This window comes from Myxocyprinus asiaticus, chromosome 50, assembly GCF_019703515.2.
Source record: "Myxocyprinus asiaticus isolate MX2 ecotype Aquarium Trade chromosome 50, UBuf_Myxa_2, whole genome shotgun sequence".
Lineage (NCBI taxonomy): Eukaryota > Metazoa > Chordata > Actinopteri > Cypriniformes > Catostomidae > Myxocyprinus > Myxocyprinus asiaticus.
This window is the reverse complement of record NC_059393.1, coordinates 25,392,542-25,416,827: the sequence shown is the minus strand read 5'-3', so window position 1 is coordinate 25,416,827 and position 24,286 is coordinate 25,392,542. Positions and strand designations below refer to the sequence as shown.

Genomic DNA, 24,286 nt, shown 5'->3' with positions numbered 1-24,286 from the left:
ACTTATACAAGGATCCTATTTGTGGACTTCAGTTCAGCCTTCAATACCATCATGCCTGATCTTCTCTCAGCCAAAATGACCCAGCTCTCCGTGCCCTTTCAGCCACCAAATCAGACAGAAGGAAACTACAACGGACAGTCAGGACTGCTGAGAGGATTATTGGTGCCCCCCTGCCCACCCTACAAGACCTGTATGTCTCCAGAGTGAGGAAACATGCAGGTAGAATCACTCTGGACCCCACACACCCTGCCCACTCCCTCTTTGAACTGTTGCCCTCTGGCCAGCGCTACAGAGCACTGAGCACAAGGACATCCAGGCACAAGAACAGTTCCTACCCTCAGGCCATTTTCTACATGAACAATTAAACTGCCTCAGGACTCTCCCATAGTGCAATAATGTAAATAAATATCTCTTGTACATATGTAAATCCACTCAGATTTAATTAAATAACTGTACATACCCCTACCTTGCACATACATTACCACTTGCACATGTACATACGCCATTCTATGTCATGTCCTATTATTTGTATGTATTTATACTCTTACCTTGTTTATATTCTGTGTCTCACTGTAAGGTTCTTTGTGTACTTGTTTCTCCTATCACCAAAATAAATTCCTTGTGTATGTGAGAAGTCTTGGCAATAAAGCTCATTCCTTTTGTAATATTTGGTTAACCGCGAGAGTTTGGTTAACCAAACAGTTATTTTGTTATTTGTCTGGAGTCAGGTCTCTGGAATAAAGAATGTTTATTACCATGGATGCATCAAACACAATCTCAAATAGCGGGGAATAAAGTGCACAGTGAGCTATGAGCATAAATAGCACAATACAATAGATCTTCAAATAATAAAATCATTTTGTTCGACATTAAAGTCGAACAAAAATAATCTCTGTCACTGCCTGCAACATAGTAGGCCTATTCTTTATCAGTGGAAAATGTGTAATTCTGCCCAGGTATGTTCACTTTCCACGAGGCAACGAATGCTATGGATTATAGGACTTCTTCGGGATGCTTTGATTTTTAAATTATTCAGCATTTAATCTGTGTAATTACTGTCTGCACACCAGAGCAAAAGGGGGAAAAAACATTGGCTCACCGTTTATCAAGTGCTGAAACTTTGCTAGTGGATAAACAATCTGGAATCATGTGTAACAGTCACATTAAGTCCTCTTTGCAAACTGAACTACAACAGAATGTCGATTTGTGACACCAGTGCTGAAAAAGCTTGATGCAGTGCAACTAATTGTGAAACAGACCACAGGTGTCTCGAGATGCATTAATAATAATTGAAATTGTTTTTACGTTTACAGTGTCTAAAAAAATTTGACGGTCCTGCACAACGAATTGTAAAACAGAATGCAGGTGTCTTGAGATGCATTTATAAATATTAAAGTTTTTAAAAACTTAATAGTGAGTTGTGGCACAATGTTCAAAGATGTCTGTCCAGTGCGTGTTTACATGGCCTACGTGTGAAAAGTCTGTAACTCGCCCTATAGCCTACTTGAAAAACTGACCTGAACCTGGCCCAAAACCTGTAGGTTTGTCGGGTACTGTCGGACTCAGATCGGGTTGAAGACCTCTAAACACATGCAGAATAACTGAATAGTGATTTTGATATTTGAATACCATGCACATCCCTATTAATAACACATGATTTTGGATCGGTTCATAATTAAATGTAAGATATTGCTCCAAACTTTTCTTCCGTCAATCTGAAAAATCCAACCAAATCTTGCAAGCTTCCTGTAGCGTATTAAAGTGAACAGTCACGTGACACATGATGGGGGCCTCCATGGTGTATCGGCCCACGGGTCTCTCAGTTCTTAATCCGTCCTTGCATGTACCTATCTAGATTTAAATGTTTTTCTACATAAACATGCACTAGATGAACGGCTTTGATCGTTATAATGGATATTGCGCCGCTTTTAGAAGACGCAATGTCAAGTTATAACTCTAAAAAAAGAGACCTCCACAGCTGTGCTGTTTCCTGTTGTTTTGAAGGTGTCCTGGACCATTTTTACACCCATCTGTGCTATTTTGTATTTATTTATTTTTAAACATGCACTAGATGGACATGCAATAGATGGACGTTTTTGATAATTTTGATGCGTTGATGTGCGGCATGTTTTAAGAGTGATACAAGTGCAACTTTTAAAAATGCGTCTCATTCTGATGTTGAGGTGTTTACATGAAGGCTTTTCAATCCGATTCAGCTATCAGTCGGATTTTTTACATATGTTTGTTTGCATGTAAACGTAGCTATTGATTAAACCACTGGAGTCATATGGACTACTTTTATGCTGCTTTTATGTGACTTTTGGAGCTTGAAAGTTCTGGTCACCATTCGCTTGCATTGTATGGACCTACAGAGCTGAAATATTCTTCTAAAAATCTTCATTTGTGTTCTGCAGAAGAATGAAAGTCATACACATCTGGGATATCATTTTTGGGTGAAATATTCCTTCAAATTTTAATTTATGATTGAGTTAAAAAAAACAAATGGTGATTATGTTTACTGAGACATGTTCTAGATCCATTCTTCTCATGGTTTTATAAATAAAAACACTTGAAGAGTTTAAAAAGGTTGATGTTAAATTAAGTACAGTCATTCTTCATTAGTCATTATCAAACATTAGCAGTATTTGCAGTAAATTACCCCCAGTAGCTGGTAACATATTCATTTTCATAGGTAATATCATTTGTGGCCTTCTTAGAAATGGACGATTGCAAATAATGTAAATATAAATAGTTAAGGAATGCCAGTTTGTATTTTCCTTTTAGCCATTTTAGTCCACTGCTTTTAAATGTGTTCATAATAAATGTAATCTGTTTTATTTATCATAATTGTATTACCATTAAAAGTATGTTTATGAAAAACACAGGCATGATTTTAACTTTTGGTTACTTCTGTTTTAGCTTTTAAAAAAATGGCATTAATGTTTTTTCTTTTTTTTTTTTTTTCTCAGTTTATTCAGTAGTTAAACACACTGCTGTCAAATGTTTGGTGTGTGGTAGTCATCATCAGCTTGTAAAATGGGCCGTTTCATTGTCAGCAGTATAATATCAAGCTTGAGTGAACTTTATAATTCAGCTCATTTTACTGTCAACTGATTTTGCTGCTTTCTGGTAGACGCTTAGTTGTGCTTTAACAATATTTGACCCTTAACACACAATTTAAAAAGCCAAATTTCTAAAGAAGAAGCTGTGACCTATGACTTACATTTTCTAATTTAGACTGATGCATTTACTCTCTTTCCTCTCACAGACACATTTTCACAACAGCAGAAATATCTTCACAGCTTTTTTTTTTTTTTTGTCAGTTTAGTAGCGGAAGTCCACCGTTTCCTGTGGAACTGTTTAACAGTGTATATTTCAGCATGCGGATACAACTAGCGCTGTAACGATTTTACCCGTAAAGAGTTTTAACCATTATTCTGTACTTCAGCAATACCACACTCTGTTTGTGCTTGTTTTGCTTTAGTTGGTCAAACCTGTTTCTATCAGACATTATCAGACATCAGTGATGTGTATTGTTAGCATACAGTTCATCACCATACAGCTGTTTAATGTTCACACTGTCTAACTGTTTAATTCTAACTATACTTTCTGTCAACAGCATGATGACCAGGGCAAAAACCTGAAGACCCAAATTTAGATATAACTCTTGCTTTACCAATTTGAATTGAAATCTATAATATAATATCACTTTTAGCAGAAACGCACACTGAACCTTAACCTGATCTTACTGTTATTTTTGTTTATTCTTTGATCTGCTCTTTATCTTTGGCCATTCTGATCATTCGTCTGTCTGTCTGTCTGTCTGTCTGTATCAGTCTACAGAAGCCAGAAGTTTACATACACCTTAGCCAAATACATTTAAACTCAGTTTTTCACAATTCCTGACATAGAAAACATTAATCATAGAAAACATTCCCTGTCTTAGGTCAGTTAGGATCACTACTTTATTTTAAGAATGTGAAATGTCAGAATAATAGAAGAGAGAATGATTTATTTCACCTTTTATTTCTTTCATCACATTCCCAGTGGGTCAGAAGTTTACATACACTTTGATAGTATTTGGTAGCATTGCCTTTAAATTGTTTAACTTGGGTCAAACATTTTGGGTATCCTTTCACAAGCTTCTCACAATAAGTTGCTGGAATTTTGGTCCATTCCTCCAGACAGAACTGGTGTAACTGAGTCAGGTTTGTAGGCCTCCTTGCTCGCACACGCTTTTTCAGTTCTGACCACAAATTTTCTATCGGATTGAGGTCAGGGCTTTGTGATGGACACTCCAATATCTTGACCTCGTTGTCCTTAAGCCATTTTGCTACAACTTTGGAGGTATGCTTGGGGTCATTGTCCATTTGGAAGACCCATTTGTGACCGAGCTTTAACTTCATGGCTGATGTCTTGAGATGTTGCTTCAATATATCCACATAATTTTCCTTCCTCATGATGCCATCTATTTTGTGAAGTGCACCAGTCCCTCCTGCAGCAAAGCACCCCCACAACATGATGCTGCCACCCCCATGCTTCACGGTTGGGATGGTGTTCTTCGGCTTGCAAGCCTCATCCTTTTTCCTCCAAACGTAACGATGGTCATTATGGCCAAACAGTTAAAATTTTGTTTTTAACAAACAAGAGGACATTTCTCCAAAAAGTAAGATCTTTGTCCCCATGTGCAAACTGTAGTCTGGCTTTTTTATAGCAGTTTTGGAGCAGTGGCTTCTTCCTTGCTGAGCAGACTTTCAGGTTATGTCGATATAGGACTCGTTTTACTGTGGATATAGATACTTGTCTACCTGTTTCCTCCAGCATCTTCACAAGGTGCTTTGCTGTTGTTCTGGGGTTGATTTGCACTTTAAACACCAAACTACGTTCATCTCTAGGAGACAGAATGCATTTCCTTCCTGAGCGGTATGATGGCTGTGTGGTCCCATGATGTTTATACTTGTGTACTATTGTTTGTACAGATGAACGTGGTACTTTCAGTCATTTGGAATTTGCTCCCAAGTATGAACCAGACTTGTGGAGGTCCACAATTTTTTTTTCTGAGGTCTTGGCTGATTTCTTTTGATTCTCCCATGATGTCAAGCAAAAAGGCACTGAGTTTGAAGGTAGGCCTTAAAATACATCCACAGGTACACCTCCAATTCAGTACACCTCCTATCAGAAGCCAATTGGCTAATTGTCTAAAGGCTTGACATCATTTTCTGGAATTTGCCAAGCTGCTTAAAGGCACAGTTAACTTAGTGTATGTAAATTTCTGACCCACTGGAATTGTGATATAGTCAATTAAAAGTGAAACAATCTGTCTGTAAACAATTGCTGGAAAAATTACTTGTGTCATGCACAAAGTAGATGTCCTAAACGACCCGCCAAAACTATAGTTTGCTAATATTAAATCTGTGGAGTTGTTAAAAAATAAGTTTCAATGACATCATCCTAAGTGTATGTAAACTTCTGACTTCAACTGTATATATCTGTGTCTGTCCGTCCGTCCGTCCGTCTTTTTCACACATTCAAATGTCAAATCAACCGAACAGTTTTTAGCTCAGTCACCTTTTGCTCCTGAAATTTGAGCTTCTTGTGAGACCGTTTAACAGTGTTTATTTTAGCAGAAACGCACACTGAACCTTAAACTGCTCTTATTGTTATTTCTGTTTTTTCTTTGATCTGCTCCTTAATTTTGGCCATCTAATAATGATTCAAGATCATTTTATTCAACACAAATATTGCTTGGTAACACTTTACAATAATGTGCCATTTGTTAACATTAGTTAATGCATTAGATATCATTAACTGACAATGAACAATATATTTATTACAGCATTTATTAAGCTTTGTTACTGTTAACTAATAACATTACAATCGTTTATTGTTAGTTAATGTTTTTTCATATTGCATTAACTAATGTTAACAAATACAACTTTAGATTTTAAAAATGTATTAATTAATGTTGAAGTTAACATTAAAAAACATGTTAAAAGTGTTGTTCATTGTTAGTTCATGTTAACTAATGTTGTTAACAAATGGCAATTCATTGTCATAATAGATGTACTATTGCTTTTATAGATCAAAGCACATGCATAAGCCAAAAGAAAATTTAGATTTGTTTCAATTTAATGACACTTTCCATGAATAGGCTACAGAAAATATGGTCCAAAACTCTCTTTTTTCCGACAAACTCTTCAACCTCAGGAGGTGAAACAAATTTTTTTTACTATATATAAGCTTAAATATTTTTCTAATAATTGTCTATTTGATTTGCATTTTATATTAAATGCTATGTATTCAAATATAAATGTTTATATTTTAATTTTATATAATTCCTGCTTTTACTTATGTTTTTAGTGTAAGCTCTACATTTATCACAGTATAATACCTGTTTTACTATAATAATACATGGTATTAGTCAGGGGCATTGAGTTGGTACAAATGTCAGATTCATGTCAATGTTCTTCTGTTGAGTCTCATCTGGTACTATTCATGCCAGTAAAATGATCCATCATATTAATTCAAATGTTTTAATAGTTAAATATGAGTATTATTGGAGGATAATCAGTGTTTGCAGCATTGAATGATGAGGCTCTCCATCATGAAGTCATCAGAACAGAAGAATAAAACACATTTAATGCTTTTATAAATATATCTGCTGTGGTGGTGTTGTGTGTGAAAGTGTGCATGATAATTCATTATACACAGAAATACTGTCAATCTGATTTGCTGTTGTAAATGATACAGAGAGACAAAAACCATAAATGATCTTACTGATTTCTGTGTTCTTCTTTTGTATGTTGGATCAGCGTAAATGATCTCTACTGCACGAGTCTGATCTGTTTTGAAAATAATGACAGACATTATCTTCACTAGATTGACGTTTTTGTCTGTTGACATATTATTTTTCCAGATGTATTAGTAGTAGTTTACACTTGCCCTCTTGATCAGTTTTTCTGTATTTTCTGCAGATGCAGAACATCAAAACTGCAGCGATGAAGAGAGTTCCAGCAGCAGCAGCAGCAGATATCGGCATCATAAGAGACAAGTTTTGGGGTTGTGAAGGACTTTCTTGGTTTGGTGCTGGAACAATAAAGAGACAAAGTCATTAATGTAAATAAAAACATTCAGACGATTCTGTCACAGATTTGGAAATCTTCAGATATTAGGCCTATTGCATATTTAACCACAATATGTTTTATTATACTTGGAAATACATTAGTCTATTAACACTAAACCTAATCACTTTTCAACAGTGTTAAAAACATAACAGGCAAAACTAATTACAGTCACAATAATTTAAGTTATGTTACAGTCTTACATTCATATTTTAAGCACTAACTCCACCCCTACACCTAAACCTTAAAAATGCTCAACAGTACAAAAGATTTACAGTAACATTAATTTATTACAAGAATCACAGTGAAACTGAAGGTTTTGATGGCTGAAAATCTTCCTCTGTGACAGCAGTCACAACTCATTCAAAAACAAGACATGCAAGAGCCAATGGCATTGGATATTAGTGACGTCACACGCTTGTTGAGGAGGCAATTACTGAATGTTTAATGAATATGGGCTGGGATCTAACTGTTGCAGCAGATGACGGAAATAAAATAAAACATTCTCACAAAAAGCCATTACACAGCATTAGAAGAAGTCCCACACAGTGGGGAAAAAGAGTCATGTAACAACATCTTACAAAACTCAGTAAATAAACACAAATACTGTACCTGAACACAGCTGACAGACTTCATTAATGTTGAGATGTTGAGTCTGGTTTCTGATGGGATTGTTGATCACACAGCTGTAGATGTTGTTCTCCTGATATTCCACCTCCAGAGGTAGAGAGAGACTGCTGTTGAGATCAGACACACTGATGGAGGAGAATAAACTGTTTCCTTTGTACCAGGAGAGAGTCACCTGTGTCACATTCACCACTGAACACACCAACACACATTTAGAGCTTGAAGAACATTGAGAAGAGTCTCTGATGATGACAGGAATGGGCAGATGAGCTGAAAAACATCAGAGAATTATCAGAAATTAGAGTAAACACAATGAACAGTAAATACGTAAATGGTTTGTCAGCGTTGTGTGAATGTGTGAATGGTGAGTGTTGAGTGAGTGTTTATTGTGATGTCAGACAGAGTCGGCTATAGATGCTGAACAGTGAAATTATTCACATTTATTACTACAGTATATCATGTTATAGAACATGGGATGATGTAGCAGATGCTTTTGTGACATAGAAATGATGAACATAAGCAATTTATCATACAAGAGCAACAACATCTGCAGTTTTACACCGATAAGATCTAAGAATGGATTTAATCAAGAAGCAATTACAGATGTAAAATGTAGAAAAGTAAATATAGAGGAAAGAAACATTCTGTTTTATAGTTACCATACTGTCAGATAGACAAATGACACAATACATGATCGTTAGAAAGGAAATAATAAACATGAAATAATAAACTGCATCTGACTGAGTCTATTAATATCATTTCAAATATATGAATCAGTTTGAAATATCATTATAGATTCTGAAAATGATTTATTTCCACTGACAATACAAGTAAAAAGAGGACAGGAGCAATTATACTGTAACTCACCATAAACAGTAACACTGAATCTCTTTGTCGTTCGCTCATTTACTGTAATGATGTTTAGTTCATAAAGTCCAGTGTGTTCAGTTCTGATGTTTGTGATGGTGAGAGATCCAGTCTGATTGTTCAGATGCAGTCGACCTCTGAATCTCCCATCAAGAACATCATCAGATGTAGAGAAGTCTCCGATCTTTCTCTTGATTCTAGCGATGCGAATGTTTTCAGGTCCAAACCTCCACTCGATCTCATCATCTCTCTGTATTTCAGTAACATCAGTGTGTAGAGTGACAGAATCTCCCTCCATCACTGACACTCTCTCAACACCAAACACACCTGCACAACAAACAATGTGTACTTTTTAAAACTTTTTGCACACATTTAAATGAGGAATAACTTGTAGTCAATGACGTCTTGAGAACAGATGCATGAATACAAACGTGAGGGTAATTTTGTTGAAATTAAAACTGTTATTGTAAAAATGATTGATAAATGAATAAGATGTTCAATAAGAAGATGTTCAATAGTGCTCCACTGAAATAACAGCAAATAGAAACAGAATAGAAACATTTGGTATTTTCAGGCAGGTGTAATGATACTGACTGAAACTAAAATGAGTCTGATGATATGATGTCTTCAAGAACATTTATTGATGGATATAAAGTGCTATTTACACAGAACAACTGAATATTTCTGGTAAAAACTGCAAACAATGATGTTGATAGTAGATTACAATAAACTGTGAATAAATAAGAAAGAAAGTTGACTTACCAACCACATGCCACAAGAACAAACAGAATAAAAGCAATGTGTGAAACATTTTCCACTTAATGTTCACATTATTCATTAAAATAACTCTCCACAAGTCTGAAATCACCAGATATTTGAACTAAACTATCTTGACTAACGATAACTGGAGGTGGGGAGAGTTCTTAAAGTTCTGTCGAGAGAGAGAGAGTGAGAGAGAGAGAGAGAGAGAGAGAGAGAGAGAGAGAGAGAGAGAGAGAGAGAGAGAGTCAGTGAGAGAGAGAGAGAGAGAGTCAGTGAGTGAGAGAGAGAGAGAGAGTCAGTGAGAGAGAGAGAGAGAGAGAGAGAGTCAGTGAGAGATAGAGAGAGAGAGTCAGTAGAGAGAGAGAGAGAGTCAGTGAGAGAGAGAGAGAAAGAGAGAGAGTCAGTGAGAGAGAGAGAGAGAGAGAGAGAGAGTCAGTGAGAGATAGAGAGAGAGAGTCAGTGAGAGAGAGAGAGAGTCAGTGAGAGAGAGAGAGAAAGAGAGAGAGTCAGTGAGAGATAGAGAAAGAGAGAGAGTCAGTGAGAGAGAGAGAGAGAGAGAGTCAGTGAGAGAGAGAGAGAGAGAGAGAGTCAGTGAGAGAGAGAGAGAGAGTCAGTGAGAGAGAGAGAGAGAGAGAGAGAGAGTCAGTGAGAGAGAGAGAGAGAGAGTCAGTGAGAGAGAGAGAGAGAGAGAGAGAGAGAGAGAGTCAGTGAGAGAGAGAGAGAGAGAGAGAGAGAGAGTCAGTGAGAGAGAGAGAGAGAGAGAGAGAGAGAGTGAGTGAGAGAGAGAGAGAGTCAGTGAGAGAGAGAGAGAGTCAGTGAGAGAGAGAGAGAGAGAAAGAGAGAGAGTCAGTGAGTGAGAGAGAGAGAGAGAGAGAGAAAGAGAGAGTCAGTGAGAGAGAGAGAGAGAGAGAGAGAGTCAGTGAGAGATAGAGAGAGAGAGAGAGAGTCAGTGAGAGAGAGAGAGAGAGAGTCAGTGAGAGAGAGAGAAAGAGAGAGTCAGTGAGAGAGAGAGAAAGAGAAAGAGAGTCAGTGAGAGAGAGAGAGAGAGAGTCAGTGAGAGAGAGAGAGAGTCAGTGAGAGAGAGAGAGAGAGAGAGAGAGAAAGAGTCAGTGTGAGAGAGAGAGAGAGAGAGAGAGAGAGTCAGTGAGAGACAGAGAGAGAGAGAGAGAGAGAGAGAGAGAGAGAGAGAGAGAGAGAGAGAGAGAGAGCGAGAGAGAGAGAAAGAGTCAGTGTGTGAGAGAGAGAGAGAGAGAGTCAGTGAGAGACAGAGAGAGAGAGAGAGAGAGCGAGAGAGAGAGAGAGAGAGAGAGAGAGAGGGAGAGAGAGAGCGAGAGAGAGACAGAGAGTGTATGTGTGTGTGTGTGTGTTTCTGTGAAATCACATTTAATATTTTAAAAACATATTTATATATCCTCAATGTGATTGAACTTCCCCAAATAAGATGAAAGTACACATTTCTCTATAATGTTCATTATGTTTATTTGATTTAATATAAAGTATGATTTAATAATAATGATTGTAGTCTGGTTAATGCTCCAATACAGTAGATGGCGGTAATGCGCAACTGAAGTCTGAAACCCGCAATTAAACGGTAAATAAGAAGAAAAGAAGTGACGCAATCTGATGTTCCATCAACTCAACAGTCAGTCGATGTGTGTGCGGTTCAGAAACATATACAGAGAAACAGAGCAGATTAATAATAAACTCTCCATCAATATGAAGAAGCATTATTTATCGTTGTTACTCTTATTACTCGTGGAGGGTGAGTCAAATTCCTTTCTGTTTCTTCAACACTTTCGGTTTCAATATAAACCGGAAACTGCGCATTTGAGATTATTCTTTTATTTCATCATTCTTACAGTTTAACTATTATTATTATGTCGAATTATACAGATACATTAGTTCATTACACGACGTTTCTTTCTATGTAAAAGTGCTACACGGACATCTTTGTCTCTCTGTTTTTTTCAGTGTCTTGTAAAAACCAGACACCTGTGTTCTGTTATATCTGTTGCACTGACTGTGTGTAGTTTTTTCTTTTGCACATGAATGTGATCGGTCTGAACAGCCCCTAGATCACTATTAAAACACAGTATGCAGCTGTATTAAAAATACTTTATAAAACTTTATCACAACAGTAATATGACTGTAAATGAACAATATTAGTGGAGAAACTGTTATACAGCATAATAGTTAACATTGCTGTTTTATATACTGTCATTTTTATCTTTCTTTGTAATCTGTTTCTGTTTGTTCTGCAGGTGTGTTTAGTGAAGTGAAGATATCAGTGATGGAGGAAGAATCTGTCACTCTACAGATTGATGTTACTGAAATACAGGGAGCTGAGACGCTGCTGTGGACGTTTAATGATTCAAATAAATTCATAGCAAAGATTGACAGAGAAACTAATAATGAGATCACAATACCTGGGAATGATGATGGAAGATTCAATAACAGACTGCAGGTGGATAAGAGTGGATCTCTCACCATCACAAACATCAGAACCGCAGACTCTGGACTTTATAAACTAGAGATCAGGAGCAGTCGTGGGAGCTCATACAAGAGTTTCAGTGTTACTGTCTATAGTGAGTAGATCAAAACTTACTAATGTAATAATTGTGTGGATTAATTGTCTGTGAAGACACTCTGTCTGGAATAATCTCATATTTTTTCAAACTGAATGGTTGAAGTGGTAACTGTAAAGAAGACTTTAGTGGACTGATAAACACAAGTGATTTCATGGGGTCTTTGATTGAATGGAAACAAGCGGCAGGATATTGAACAACACTTTACAATGCAAGTAAATCACATTCATCTGTGACTCAATTTTGCAGTAAGTGAGTAAAAATGTTATTAGGCAGTGGCTAGTAAATGTTCATGTTTCAAGAGGTCCTCTACATTTCCTTCCCAGTATAGATCCGTACAATCATGACTTGCCAATGCCAAAATGGCTTCTGTGGCTGTGATATTATAAAAGCAATGTGCATGTTCTGGAATAGATATTCTACATTTCCATGTTGGCAGCAATAGTACTTTGTAAAAGGAAAATAAATGACACAATCACAATACACTGCTGCTCCAGTTCAGTATATGGGATGTCTTTAGGTCATCTGTACAATAGAGATGACACCAATTCTGAATTCATTTCCCCAAAATTAAGAGTTTATTATGAAATGCCTAAAACTAAATTGAGCAGAAAAACACACAGATTAAGCTACTGTATATTAGTGTAAAGGCGCTCTGGCATCACGTTATCTTGTCACAAACCTAGTTTGTCCGGCTGTAAAGTCAAGAGTCAGACTGGCTGTCAGACACGTCAGATCGTTTCATTTTGTTTCATTCTTATTCTCTGCAGTGTGTTTTTAGAGAAAGATGCTGGTATTCATCCATACTGCTGCTCGCTGTGTGTCTCCACATCGGTTCAGTGTCGTTAAAATAACCGTGACTGCAACTGTACTTACATTAATGTGTGAGAGAGAGGCAACGGTCAGCTCTTATTCTAAGCCTATGGGTTAACAATTTCAAGCGTGAAAAGCACTATTATTTACAAATAACATGTGCGGATTGATTTTTGTCATAACTGTTGATGAATGCATTTAAAGCAGGTTTTAAAATCATAACGACAGCAAATGAAAAATGACTGTGGATATTATGAGTTGAAGAACATTTTAAGCTGTTATTTTTTTCAGGAAAAATGTGTAATACTCTTAATGGCTTTAGATCAGCTGAATAGATACAACTTAACTGATCTCGTTGGATCTTTTTACATGTGTGTTTGAATAACTGTTTGTGTTTGTTCTGCAGGTGAGTCTGGTGTTGAGACAGTGTCTGTAATGGAGGGAGATTCTGTCACTCTACACACTGATCTTACTGAAATACTGAGAGATGAGCTGCTACTGTGGAAGTTTGATAACACTCGAATCGCTAATATCAACAGAGAGGAAAATCAGTTCTCAGTATATGATGGTACTGATGGGAAATTCAGAGGTAAACTAGAGTTAGACAGTCGGACTGGATCTCTCAAAATCAGAGACATCAGAACTGAACACTCTGGACTTTATGAACTACAGATCAGCAGCATCAGAGCAACCAAACACAAGAGATTCATTGTTATTGTCACTGGTCAGTAACTCAAATCTTTCTATATAAAACTGTATTTTAGATCAATGATGTAATCTTCTCCAGTTTGCCTTTAATTTACAAATTAAACAATTTCCAGTGGCTACAGGTACAAATTTATACAGTGCCTGGAAAAGAGTTTGTCCCCTTCACAATATGCTTAATTATTTTGGGGATCTAAATTGTTGCAAATGAAAAAAAATATTGTTATTAATGAGATAAATGTAAAATAGAAGCGTTGAACTTGCAAAGTTACTTTCTTTGTGATCTTTTCATTTTAAAAGTACAGAACAAATAACTAAATCTTGTAATTAAGAACAATAAAGTTTATTTATCTTTCAACATGTTTTGTAATTCAATAGAATACCGTGAACCATAAAACCTAATATCTGATTGAAGAACTCTAAGCAGCAATATCTACTAAACATCATCTGTAATTTGAGTTTTGCTCAATCCTGTGAAGGATTTTTGGATTGAACTGATAGACTGGTACTGTAGGTCTTCTTGTATGAACGGCTCTTTTCTGGTTCTCCAAGTCATCTCATCAGGACTTTGAGAAGGCCACTCGAAAACTTTTATTTTCAGCCATTCAGATGTTTTTGTGCTTTTGTGTTTTAGATCATTGTCCTGCTGCATCAATTTACACTTTAGTTTCAACTCGTGCACAGATGTAGATGTTCTCCTAGAATTGTCTGGTACTGTATAGAGCAGAAATCATGCTTCCTATAATAACACAAAGCAGCAAAACATCCCCTTACAATCACATTTTCTTTCACTATATATTACACTGTATGTATTACATTCTTCTGGCAAAAGTTTCATTTGAAATCATCTGTCCATAGAATATTATCCCCAAATTCTTTCTGAACATTCATGAGATGAGTTAGTTTGATGATATTGTGGATGTTTGTGTTCAGTAGGTCTGAAGTGTTTGTAAAGGGCTGGTCAAGCTTAGAGAGTTTGATGACTAGCTGATTAAGGTTGATCATCTCTGGATTCAGTTCTGATGAAGAGTGTTGTGTGCTTCATTTCAGGTGTTTTCAGAAGACGAGGGTTAGAAATACATTAGAAGTGGATATAATCTACTTATCTGTCCAGTTCTTGTTAAGTGGACCCCATATTTCACTTCTGTAGAAAACTATAGTGGGGATCACACTGTCAAATAGTTTGTGCCATATTGAAGTTAATGTTTAGATTATTGAATTGTATTTTTAATGCATACAGGGCTTTTCTGGATTTTTCTTTTAACGCCTGTTGAAGCTTTCTTTAGAGTTTCCATTTTCACTTATTATCAGCAAGTTTGTGCTTGTTTGTTTTTTTATGAAGTCGTTTATTAATATGGAGTCACTGGAAGAATTTGTTCTTTACTATTTTTTTAATACTTAAAACAGACGTTGGTTTGGGCAAGTTTATGATACGGGCAGCCAAATGTTTATAGTTCTGATGATTCATAGATCAGATTCAGTGACACTAATGACTGCCTGTCTCTGTCATTACAGCGGATCGGTCTTCAGCTGCAGGTCTGTCTTCAGGTGCTGTAGCAGGAATATGTGTTGCTGCTTTTATTGGTGTTCAGTTGCTCGATTTACTATCGCCACAGCATCTGTAAAAACAAAATAAAACAACAAAAAAAAATATGGTAAGTATTACCTACAGCAGACACAGCAGAGGAAAAATAATGAGCTTTATTTGCAAAAAAATATTTTAAAAAGAAATAAAAAGTCTTCAAAAGAAGTCATTAAATAGTCCAAGTTTGAACATTTTGTGTCCACAAGTTCAATTTGACAAAGTTTGTGTATTTAATAGAGTCTGTGATTACTTTTAAATCAATAATAGATGAAGATAATGAACTTCTGCGTGAACAGCATCTCTCTCTCTGTCTGTAGAAAACTCAAAAATGAACAAATGTGCTCCAAATAAGATCTGTTTGCTCTCACCAGCAATAACAGGATGTTTGTGATTGTTATCACATGAATATGATTTGTTTTAGTATTAGTGTATTGTAGTCTCGTTTAATCTGTCCATTCAGACATCAAACAACATAAAGAAACGATTTTGTTCTCTTTAGTTTCAGACTAAAGAACACACAGTACACATGCTAGCACATACATGTACACATTACGAGCAGGGCTTGTTGAATAAATCCATTGTTTGCAATCCTGAAGAGATTTCCTTCCACTGTGAGATGCAAATTACTCTCGTTGAACTAACAAATATTCTTCTTTTGTAAGTCACTTTTGAGAAAAGCGTTTGTTAAATGACTAAATGTAAAGTCTAAGAACACTCATTTGTGGTAAAATCACTGTTACGTTCGATCTCTTATGGCTCATTGCTTTGTTTACCAACAGGAAACATTCAAACAATCATTTAAAACCATTCTTGAATTTGTAGCTCCGCCCATCTCTGAGATATCAAAACTGAAAAGACAATAATTTAACATCAAAGTACAATTACAAATAATGAGCAATGAAAATGGTCTATTTTTCACATCAATGTAAGTTTGCTCTCCTGTAATCACAGTCATTTGAATGATATTTATCTTTTCACTCAATTGAATATGAAGCGATTGTATATGGTTTAATATCTGTCTGCCTGTGATAAAGAAGATCAGGATCTATTATAGATCATAATCTGTTTGCTTTCAGCACGGAAGAGGAATCGTCCATTATGGAGGTGAAATCTGTAAGACACGGTAGAGCTGTTAACTATACCTGTGAATTAACCAGAATTAACCAGTTTACAGGAAGTGTTTGTATGATGTGATGTCATTTATCTTGTTCATTCATTCATCATTACATCATTAACAACATGATAAAGGAACACCATTAAAGCTGATGTGTTTTTTAAATGTTACAATTCTTTATAGTATCCCAGCTTAATATTTAGAGACCATTTGATCAGGAAAACGTTTGTATTTTGTAGGTTGATTTCCAGTTGTGTGAGTTGGAGGAAGGACTAACTGTAAAACCAAAGACAGATGGAGGGTGTATTAGTTTGAAAACAATGTTCTTATTTTTGCAGTTCCGTTTGGTGATGCTAATGGTGCAGAAATGACACACTTCAGCTTTAATAAAAATATTAAGACAGAGCTGATTATATGCTGTTTAATTTTAGCATTTAGAACTCATTATGTTTTTTTTACGTCTGATTAGTTTTGTGTTCACTAGACAGAGAAACATTATTAATGAACTGGTCTCTTTATTTACCTGAACTCTAATACATTTGAGAATGTGCATGTTGCTATGGAAACAAATAATGAGATTGACTATTGTGTTGATTGTGCCTGTTGTGCTGATTCAGTACATTTCTGTTATTAATCAACTTCTGAGTTTGTGTTTTATACTAGACAAAGGTTGGCAATGATCTTGAAGCCCAATAAAAACACTAATTAGAAATGTGTTTTGATATGAAATAAAGCTCATTGTAAAGGAGATTGTAGCACAATTCAGTTTTTCAGATGAAGATTCACTTAGGAGGAGATTAGATATGAAATATTCAAGTTACTGGTACAAAACATATTTAATTGAAGTGTCATATTTAGTCATTTTCTTCACTGTTTGAAACGGAGCAACACAGTTTATTTAGTTTTTGTGCAAATAAGTTTTGAGCTTTTTACTATTACAATTAACCAAAGGTGTTTTTAGTGTTTAATTACATTTTAACTTATTAAAACAGGTCTGACTTCATCTGTCTGTTTGTGTTATAATCTATATTAACACTTGACAGAATGTTTGTGTAGATTATGGCTTCATTTAGTTAATCCATCAAACACTATTAATACAGTCATTTTAAATGTTTAAATGTTGCATCAACACTTCATGTAGATTTCAGACTGATCACTGTTTCTTTTCCTGTTTTTAACTTCAGTCTTTCTGTGTTTTCTTATAGGTACAAGTCCGTCTGAATGGAGGTTCCTAAACAGCAACAGAATTTAATCAGTGTAACAATATAAACATGAGCTGTGTTTGAAATTAACACTTTAGCACTATTGAGCTGAGAAACTTAACAAGACTGAAGAGCTTTCATTTAATATGGCAGAAATTGGGGATGATTGTTGGGCATACTGTGTGTACTGCAAATCAGATTTTATTAATCTAATTAAAATAATATCACCTCTCTGAATTATTTAGTAAATAAAGAATTCTTCAGCTTAATGGCAAAATTCTGTATAAATATAAAAGTACATTTTAAAATGTATCTGTATGTTATGCCTCGCTATGTTTTGTGTTATTTTAATCAAGTAATTATTTGTCAAAATGCAATTTAATACATTCAGCATGAAATAAAACATTGCAAGAGTGAAGGAAGCAGTAAACTCCCAGCTCAAATGTCTTCCCCGCGGTGGATTATGGGCAATTAACCGTCATTGAGTGTACATCAAATGTACACTCAAAATTAGAGTGCATTGTGGGTAAGAATGAGTGAACAAAACTAGGGAACGAGTGGCTCACTCAGAATTCAGGACACCACTATAAAATGTCCGACACCAGATATAGTGCACTATATAGTGGATGGGGGCAGTTTTGGCCACAGCTCATAATTATTCAGAATGTGTAGTTTTACTAGTTAATAAGAAAATGCATCAAAATGTGTAATTGTTCAAAAATTCAGTGTGTTGTATTTAAAAATAAAAATATCTGTTGATAAAAAATGTGTTGTATTTATTTTACTTTTACAAATAAAAACGTGATAATAAACAAATCTAAACTAACAAATTTCAAATCATACTTTTTGCTGAGATGGCCAGTGAATATAAGTAACGTCATTGTGTTTTCTATGTAATGACGCAGTTTTACGTCATTATGTAATGAGGTCATCACGCAATGACATCACAACGTCTTTTAGCAACAAAAAAACTACCTGCCTCTGGCAACTTCCCCTGAAACTGAGTTAACAACACTGCAAGCCTCTCTTCAGATCATTGCAAACTCATTCAGCACCTGTAGCATGGTGTGAATGAGAGGGGGATTTTTTTTAAATTATTATTATTAAAGAACACATGAAGTATGAAATGACATATTACATACCAGAGAGGGAGAAAGGATTGTATCTTTTGAAAAGATTTGATGTCTTCACTGCTTTCTTATTGGAAGAGTTTGAAATCAATTTTATGTAAAGTTCTAAGTCCATAAGAAAAGCATTAAAGCAAAGTTTACTCTTACTAAATTTATACTTGTGTATAAAATATTTAACCAAAAGCAAAACTGTTCTCTCTTAAAATGCATAAAACCAAGAATTACATTCTCAAATTTCAAAAAAGTATCAGGAATCATACAACAAAAAGTGTCGATAATATATTTTCCGGAGATTCTTTGTATGTTCACAATACCAAAACAAATGAAACAAATCTTCAGTTTGGAGATCACAGAAAGATCCATTTAAATAAAATCATCAGAGATAAATCTCTACAAGAACTTTTTTGTTGGGTAGCACCGACATATCATTCTATAAGGAACTTCTTTAACTTTAATGAAAATGAAGAATTTCTGAGGCAGTGCCCATACTCTATCCCAATCAATATCATTCACATGTCTCCTCTAGTAATAGATAACACTAGGACAAGACACCACTTCACGCTTGAGAGCACGGATACTCCTATTATTTGATGTAGAGGTAAGGCATGATTGACCAACGAATGTTTCAAGGAGCTCCCAGTTGCTGATGTCGTAATTTATCTCGGCTGTAGACTACTTACGGGAGAAGAACGCACAGGGATGTAAGCTTGGCCGGTTAACCATGTCTCTGGGATAACATTGCCCAATGCAACTGGTGGAGGTGTCAACTTAGACTGTGAAAGGGAATTCAGGGTTAGGATGTTTGAGTATTGGGGCAGATGTGAAGGCTTGTTTGAGAGCTTGAAAGGAGTCTTCAGCTTCGAGGCTCCAAAGAAGTATCTTGGGTTTCTTACAGAGTAAAGATGTTAGTGGCAAGATAAATGTTTGGCATCAATAAATGTTCGAGAAGCCCAGGAAGCATTAGAGTTCTTTTGTAAGTTAATGGAGATGGCCAGGACTGCATGGCTTGCACCTTCCCCAGGTCCATCTGCACACCCTCGGTTCCTATGACATAGCCCAGCAACTGCACAGAAGAGAGGTGAAATTAGCATTTTTCTGTTTTGAGGAACAGGTGGTGCTTTCCGAGCTGTTGGAGGACTAGTTGTACATGCTGTTGGTGTTCAGTCATGGAATTGGAGAAAATGAGTATATCATAGATATAAATTATGACAAACTGATGGAGGTACTCACGGAAGACCTCATTCATGAATCCCTGGAAGACTGCAGGTGAGTTGGCCAGTCCATAGGGCATCACCCTCTATTCATAATGTCCTGTAGGGGTCACAAAAGCAGTCTTCCATTCGTCACCCTTACGAATCTGGATAAGGTTGTAGGCACTGTGCAGATCTAGCTACGTGAATATTGTAGCTCCCCTCAACATCTCTAGGGCAGCAGGGATCAGGGGAAGAGGGTAACGGAATTTGACTGTTACATCATTGAGAGTATGATAGTCGATGCAGGGTCGTAGTCCTCCATCCTTCTTTGCAACAAAGAAGCTAGAGGCTGCAGGTGAAGTAGAAGGGTGAATATATCCTTGTTTAAGAGCCTCATCGATGTATTCCTCCATGGCACAATGTTCAGGCAGTGAAAGAGGATAAATGCAACCATAAGACAGAGGAGCACTAGGGAGCAGATCAATAGCACAGTGATGGTGAGGCAGCTGTGCAGCTTTCTGGGGGCTGAAGACATCTAACAAGTCCTTGAACACTGGCAGAATGGAGATAGGATTGATGTTAGGACTCTACCGATGTGGTATTCACTAAAGCTGGTAGTGGTGGAGATGTGATAAGTGGAGGAGAGTGACAACAATGAGTTTGATGATGAAGATGAGGAGGAGAGTGATGAGGGAAGTGGCCTCCCGACCAGTGGGCATCCCGATTAATGCCCTTACTCTCCAGGGAGGCGCAGATAGCGGCACAGCATCTTCCCGCCGCCAGCCTTCTTAACTACCACCATCTGAAGAAGGCCATCCAGCAAAGGGCTGGTCGTAGCCCCAAGCAGAGTCATCAGCTCTTCAGATCCCTGAGCTTTGGGATGCACGGCTGCCCGTTCGCTTTTGCCCAACAGCTCCGGGATGTCTGCCGGAAATGGCTGCTGGTGGAGGGAACCTGAGGTGCCGTGGACATCATCGATCTGGTGGTACTGGAGCAGTATGTCTCCCAGCTTCCTCGAGGAATGTCTAAATGGGTCCAGTGCGCTGCCCAGCATCGTTGGAAGAGGCCATTCAGCTGGCAGAGGACTACATGGCAGCATTTCCAGGAGGCAGCGAAGCAGTGTTGTTTTCTTCTCCCTCTTCTCTCTCTCCACCCCCTGTATCTCATGTTTCCCCCCCTCACATCCCTCCCAGTCCCACCCAGCTCCGGCTCCCAGGAAGTGGGGAAGAGCCCCGCCCAAACCCCATCCCCGGTCCAGGGGACCCCTCCCCTTGTCTGTCCCTCCTACTCCCCCGTCTCCCTCCGCTCTCATCCTTAGGTTGGCGAGACCGCCCCCATGAGTGTGGAAGGAAAGCCTGGGCCGGTCTGTTGGAGCTGTAGGGAAGCCGGTCACTGCCAGGATCGATATCCGGTGATGGAGGTGGGGACACTGATCCAGATCCCCGACACTCCGCAGGCCACCCCCAATCTTCAAAATTATCTCCTGAGTGGGGATTCCAAAGGAAATCCTCACTGACCAAGGCACAACATTCATGTCATGTACACGAACTCTATGAAATATTAGGTATTAAATCGACTTGCACCAGCATTTATCACCCGCAAACCGACAGGTTGGTCGAATGATTTAATAAGACCTTGAAAAACATGATTCATAAGTTTGTACACAAAGATGCTAAAAATTGGGATAAGTGGCTCGAACCCCTGTTGTTTGCAGTACGAAAAGTACGCAAGCCTCCACAGGGTTTTCCCCATTCGAGCTACTGTTGGGTGTCAGCTGCATGGTGTGCTCGACGTCGTATGGGAAGCTTGGGAGGAAGGACCTTCGAATAGCAAAAAACAAATTCAATACATTCTTGACCTTAGAGCAAAACTCCACACTTTGGGGCAGGTAACACAGGAGAATTCCTAAACCAAATTTATTCACCCTGGTCCCTTGTGGAGACTACCTCTCACTGTCACAGCTTACGGACATTGCCCGGTTGCAAGCAGAACTCGCAGACGTGTTTTCACCTCTTCCCAGTCACACAAACCTTGTAGAGCACCATACTGAGACCACCCCAGGGGTAGTGGTTCGTAGCCGCCCCTATCGCCTTCCTGAACACAAGAAAAAGGTTGTTCAGGAAGAATTAGAGGTAATGCTTGAAATGGGTGTAATACAAGAGTCGCACAGCGATTGGGCCAGCCCGGTAGTTCTGGTACTGAAGAGCGACGGCTCGGTCCGGTTCTGTGTTGACTACTGGAAAGTGAACGTGGTGTCAGTGAAATTTGATGTTTATCCAATGCCGCGAATTGATGAGTTACGCGATCGGTTGGGCGCGGCTCAATTTGACTTGATGCTGGACTTAACAAAGGGTAACTCCAGTATCCCGAGAAAAAAACGTCTTTTTCCACACTGTTCGGATTACACTAATTCGTGGCACTTCCATTCAGTTTGTTCAGAGCCCCGGCCACGTTTCAGCACCTCATGGACAAGATCCTCAGACCGCATACGGCATATGCCGCCGCATATAATTTATAGTAATGACTGGCAGCATATGCAACATCTGAGGGCTGTCCTGAGAGCGCTGCAACAGGCGGGACTTGGTCGGGTGGAAGTTAGGTATCTGGGGTTCCACTTGGGTCACGGGCAGGTGCATCCACAGGTTAATAAAACCACAGCGATCATGGTCTGCCTGACGCCCAAGACCAAAAATGAGGTAAGGCAGTTTTGGGGGCTGGCCGGCTACTACCGGAGGTTTGTGCCTAGTTATTCTGATTCTGACCAGCCCGCAGACTGACCTTACTAAAAAGGGGGCTCCCGATCCGGTCCAGTGGACAGAGTCGTGCCGACAGACTTTCCTTAAGGTAAAATCCGCACTTTGTGGGGGGACGCTTTTACATGCTCCTGACACTACTCTCTCCCCTTTATTTTGCAGATGGATGCACCTGACGGGGGCTGGGGCGGTGCTCTCGCTGGAGGTTGGAGGGGAGGAACGGCCGGTACTGTTTATTAGTCGCAAGCTCTCCTTCAGGGAGACAAAATACATTACCATCGAGAAGGAGTGTCTTGTGATTAAGTGGGCTGTTCTTACCCTCCGCTACAACCTGCAGGGGCGGGCATTCACCCTCTGTTCTGATCATGCTCCTCTGCAATGGCTCTACTGCATGAAGGATACTAACGCGCGGATCACCCATTGGCTCTTCAGCCCTTTAAATTCGAGGTGATGCTCGGGAGCGCAAATGGTTGTGGCTGACTTTCTCTCCAGAAATGGGGGGGGGGAGTAGGCAGGCCAGATGTTGCCCTGGCCTGAGTTGGCGGTAAGGGGTATGTGTCATGGGGGGCATGGTCATGTGTTTGTCTGTGGGAGAGGGAAAGTGGTAAGGCTCGTCACCTGGGTTGTAATTACTCTAACACCCATCTCTCATTATAGTGATGGCAGAGGGAGACCTGATAAGGCGCCAGAGCGTCAGAGTGAGAGAGTGACCAGAAAGCACGACAGCCCGAACTGAGAGAGTGATTTATTATTTAAGAGTGCTTTAATTTGTCTGCAAGTTTTTTTATGTTGTGTGCCTGAACAAGCAATTAAAGGGACTGACCTTGAACCTGTTTCGTTGTCTCCTGACTCCTCCATTTCCCACAAACGTAAACTATCACATTCATCTTCAGATCACGTTCAAGTGAACTATAGTATTTAAGATGTTAATTTGCTGAAATTATTTGTAGTGAACTTGTTACTTGTTGTTACTTGTGAATTTAATTACTTGTCCTTGTTTATTAAAGGAAGACATTTAATGGTACTGCAAAGATAGGTGTTTACATTTTTACATGTATGATATGAGTGTTACTATGGCAGACAGATAAGAGGATTAATCAATGAGCAATATACAGACAAAAGAAAAATAAGTTGTGTCAAAGGTGTGTATGGTTTAAAGCCTGCTGATCCGTTTCTAGCGATCGCCATTTGTCCCTTCGTCCAAAAGCGATAAATCAGCCTCCGAATGGCACTTCGAAGGGAGAACAATCATGATAGTTATGCTGTAAGATCGTTTCAAACTGAATTTCCAATAAAAATGACTTAAAAGGGTGAGTTACGAATAAACTTTATTTTTGAAACCCACACCTTTCAGCCCTCCAAAGCTCTCTCAATGGATGGCAAAGTCTTCGAAGGGATTAGGGCATAGGGATGATCACTTCTGAATGAAACACATATATGTTGTTGATGTTGCTCTTCTTCTTCTCTGCTTTATGTTGTGTTCGACTTCTGAGTTAAATACAAATCAGAGAATGTGCATAATGCAGAGGCCTATTGTGGTCTGATTGACGTGTACACATGCTGGACGGAGCCGCGCTACAGTCGCATTATCTATGTCTGTTAGTTTGATGTTGCAACAACCGGACCGGTACACTATTGCTTTAGTGTCCGAATGAAATCAAACTTTTAAAGTGCATGAAAACTAGTGTATTGCTGTGAAATCAGACTGATCTCACTGTGAATTTGGTAACGGTAAGTTGACAGTTCTAGAGCAAAACTTGAAATTCAAACCACCACCCCTAGTGGCAGAAGCGGAAAACAGTTTTGTAGTACTCGAGACTGTCATGTCT

General features: G+C 38.2%; 2 protein-coding genes across 9 annotated transcripts in view; one reads left to right on the top strand and one right to left on the bottom strand.

The window, feature by feature from the left end:
- Positions 1 to 24,286, bottom strand: part of LOC127439155 (CD48 antigen-like) — a 74,951-nt gene that overhangs the window by 6,012 nt on the left and 44,653 nt on the right. Inside the window, exons 1-5 of one of the 5 annotated variants that reach the window (XM_051695273.1) lie at positions 9,378 to 9,588; positions 8,616 to 8,942; positions 7,734 to 8,018; positions 6,943 to 7,086; positions 6,778 to 6,842 (exon numbers count right to left, since the gene is read on the bottom strand). The exons of 1 other annotated variant lie outside the window; for it this stretch is intronic. In XM_051695273.1, coding sequence (XP_051551233.1) covers positions 6,778 to 6,842; positions 6,943 to 7,086; positions 7,734 to 8,018; positions 8,616 to 8,942; positions 9,378 to 9,453 — 897 coding nt within the window. In that variant the 5' untranslated portion in view covers positions 9,454 to 9,588. Of the gene's footprint in view, positions 1 to 6,777; positions 6,843 to 6,942; positions 7,087 to 7,733; positions 8,019 to 8,615; positions 8,943 to 9,377; positions 9,589 to 24,286 lie in introns of those variants that run through there. 3 more of the 5 variants (XM_051695274.1, XM_051695271.1, XM_051695272.1) reach the window with 3 other exon arrangements.
- Positions 10,956 to 24,286, top strand: part of LOC127439156 (uncharacterized) — a 73,457-nt gene continuing 60,126 nt past the window's right edge. The window contains exons 1-6 of one of the 4 annotated variants that reach the window (XR_007896862.1): positions 10,958 to 11,139; positions 11,639 to 11,962; positions 13,182 to 13,499; positions 14,996 to 15,135; positions 16,142 to 16,188; positions 17,385 to 17,786. Coding sequence is in view for 3 of the 4 variants with exons in the window: in XM_051695276.1 (XP_051551236.1) it covers positions 11,001 to 11,139; positions 11,639 to 11,962; positions 13,182 to 13,499; positions 14,996 to 15,105 (891 nt within the window). In the remaining variant the exon portion in view is untranslated. Of the gene's footprint in view, positions 11,140 to 11,638; positions 11,963 to 13,181; positions 13,500 to 13,858; positions 14,974 to 14,995; positions 15,136 to 16,141; positions 16,189 to 17,384; positions 17,787 to 24,286 lie in introns of those variants that run through there. The other 3 variants (XM_051695276.1, XM_051695278.1, XM_051695277.1) reach the window with 3 other exon arrangements.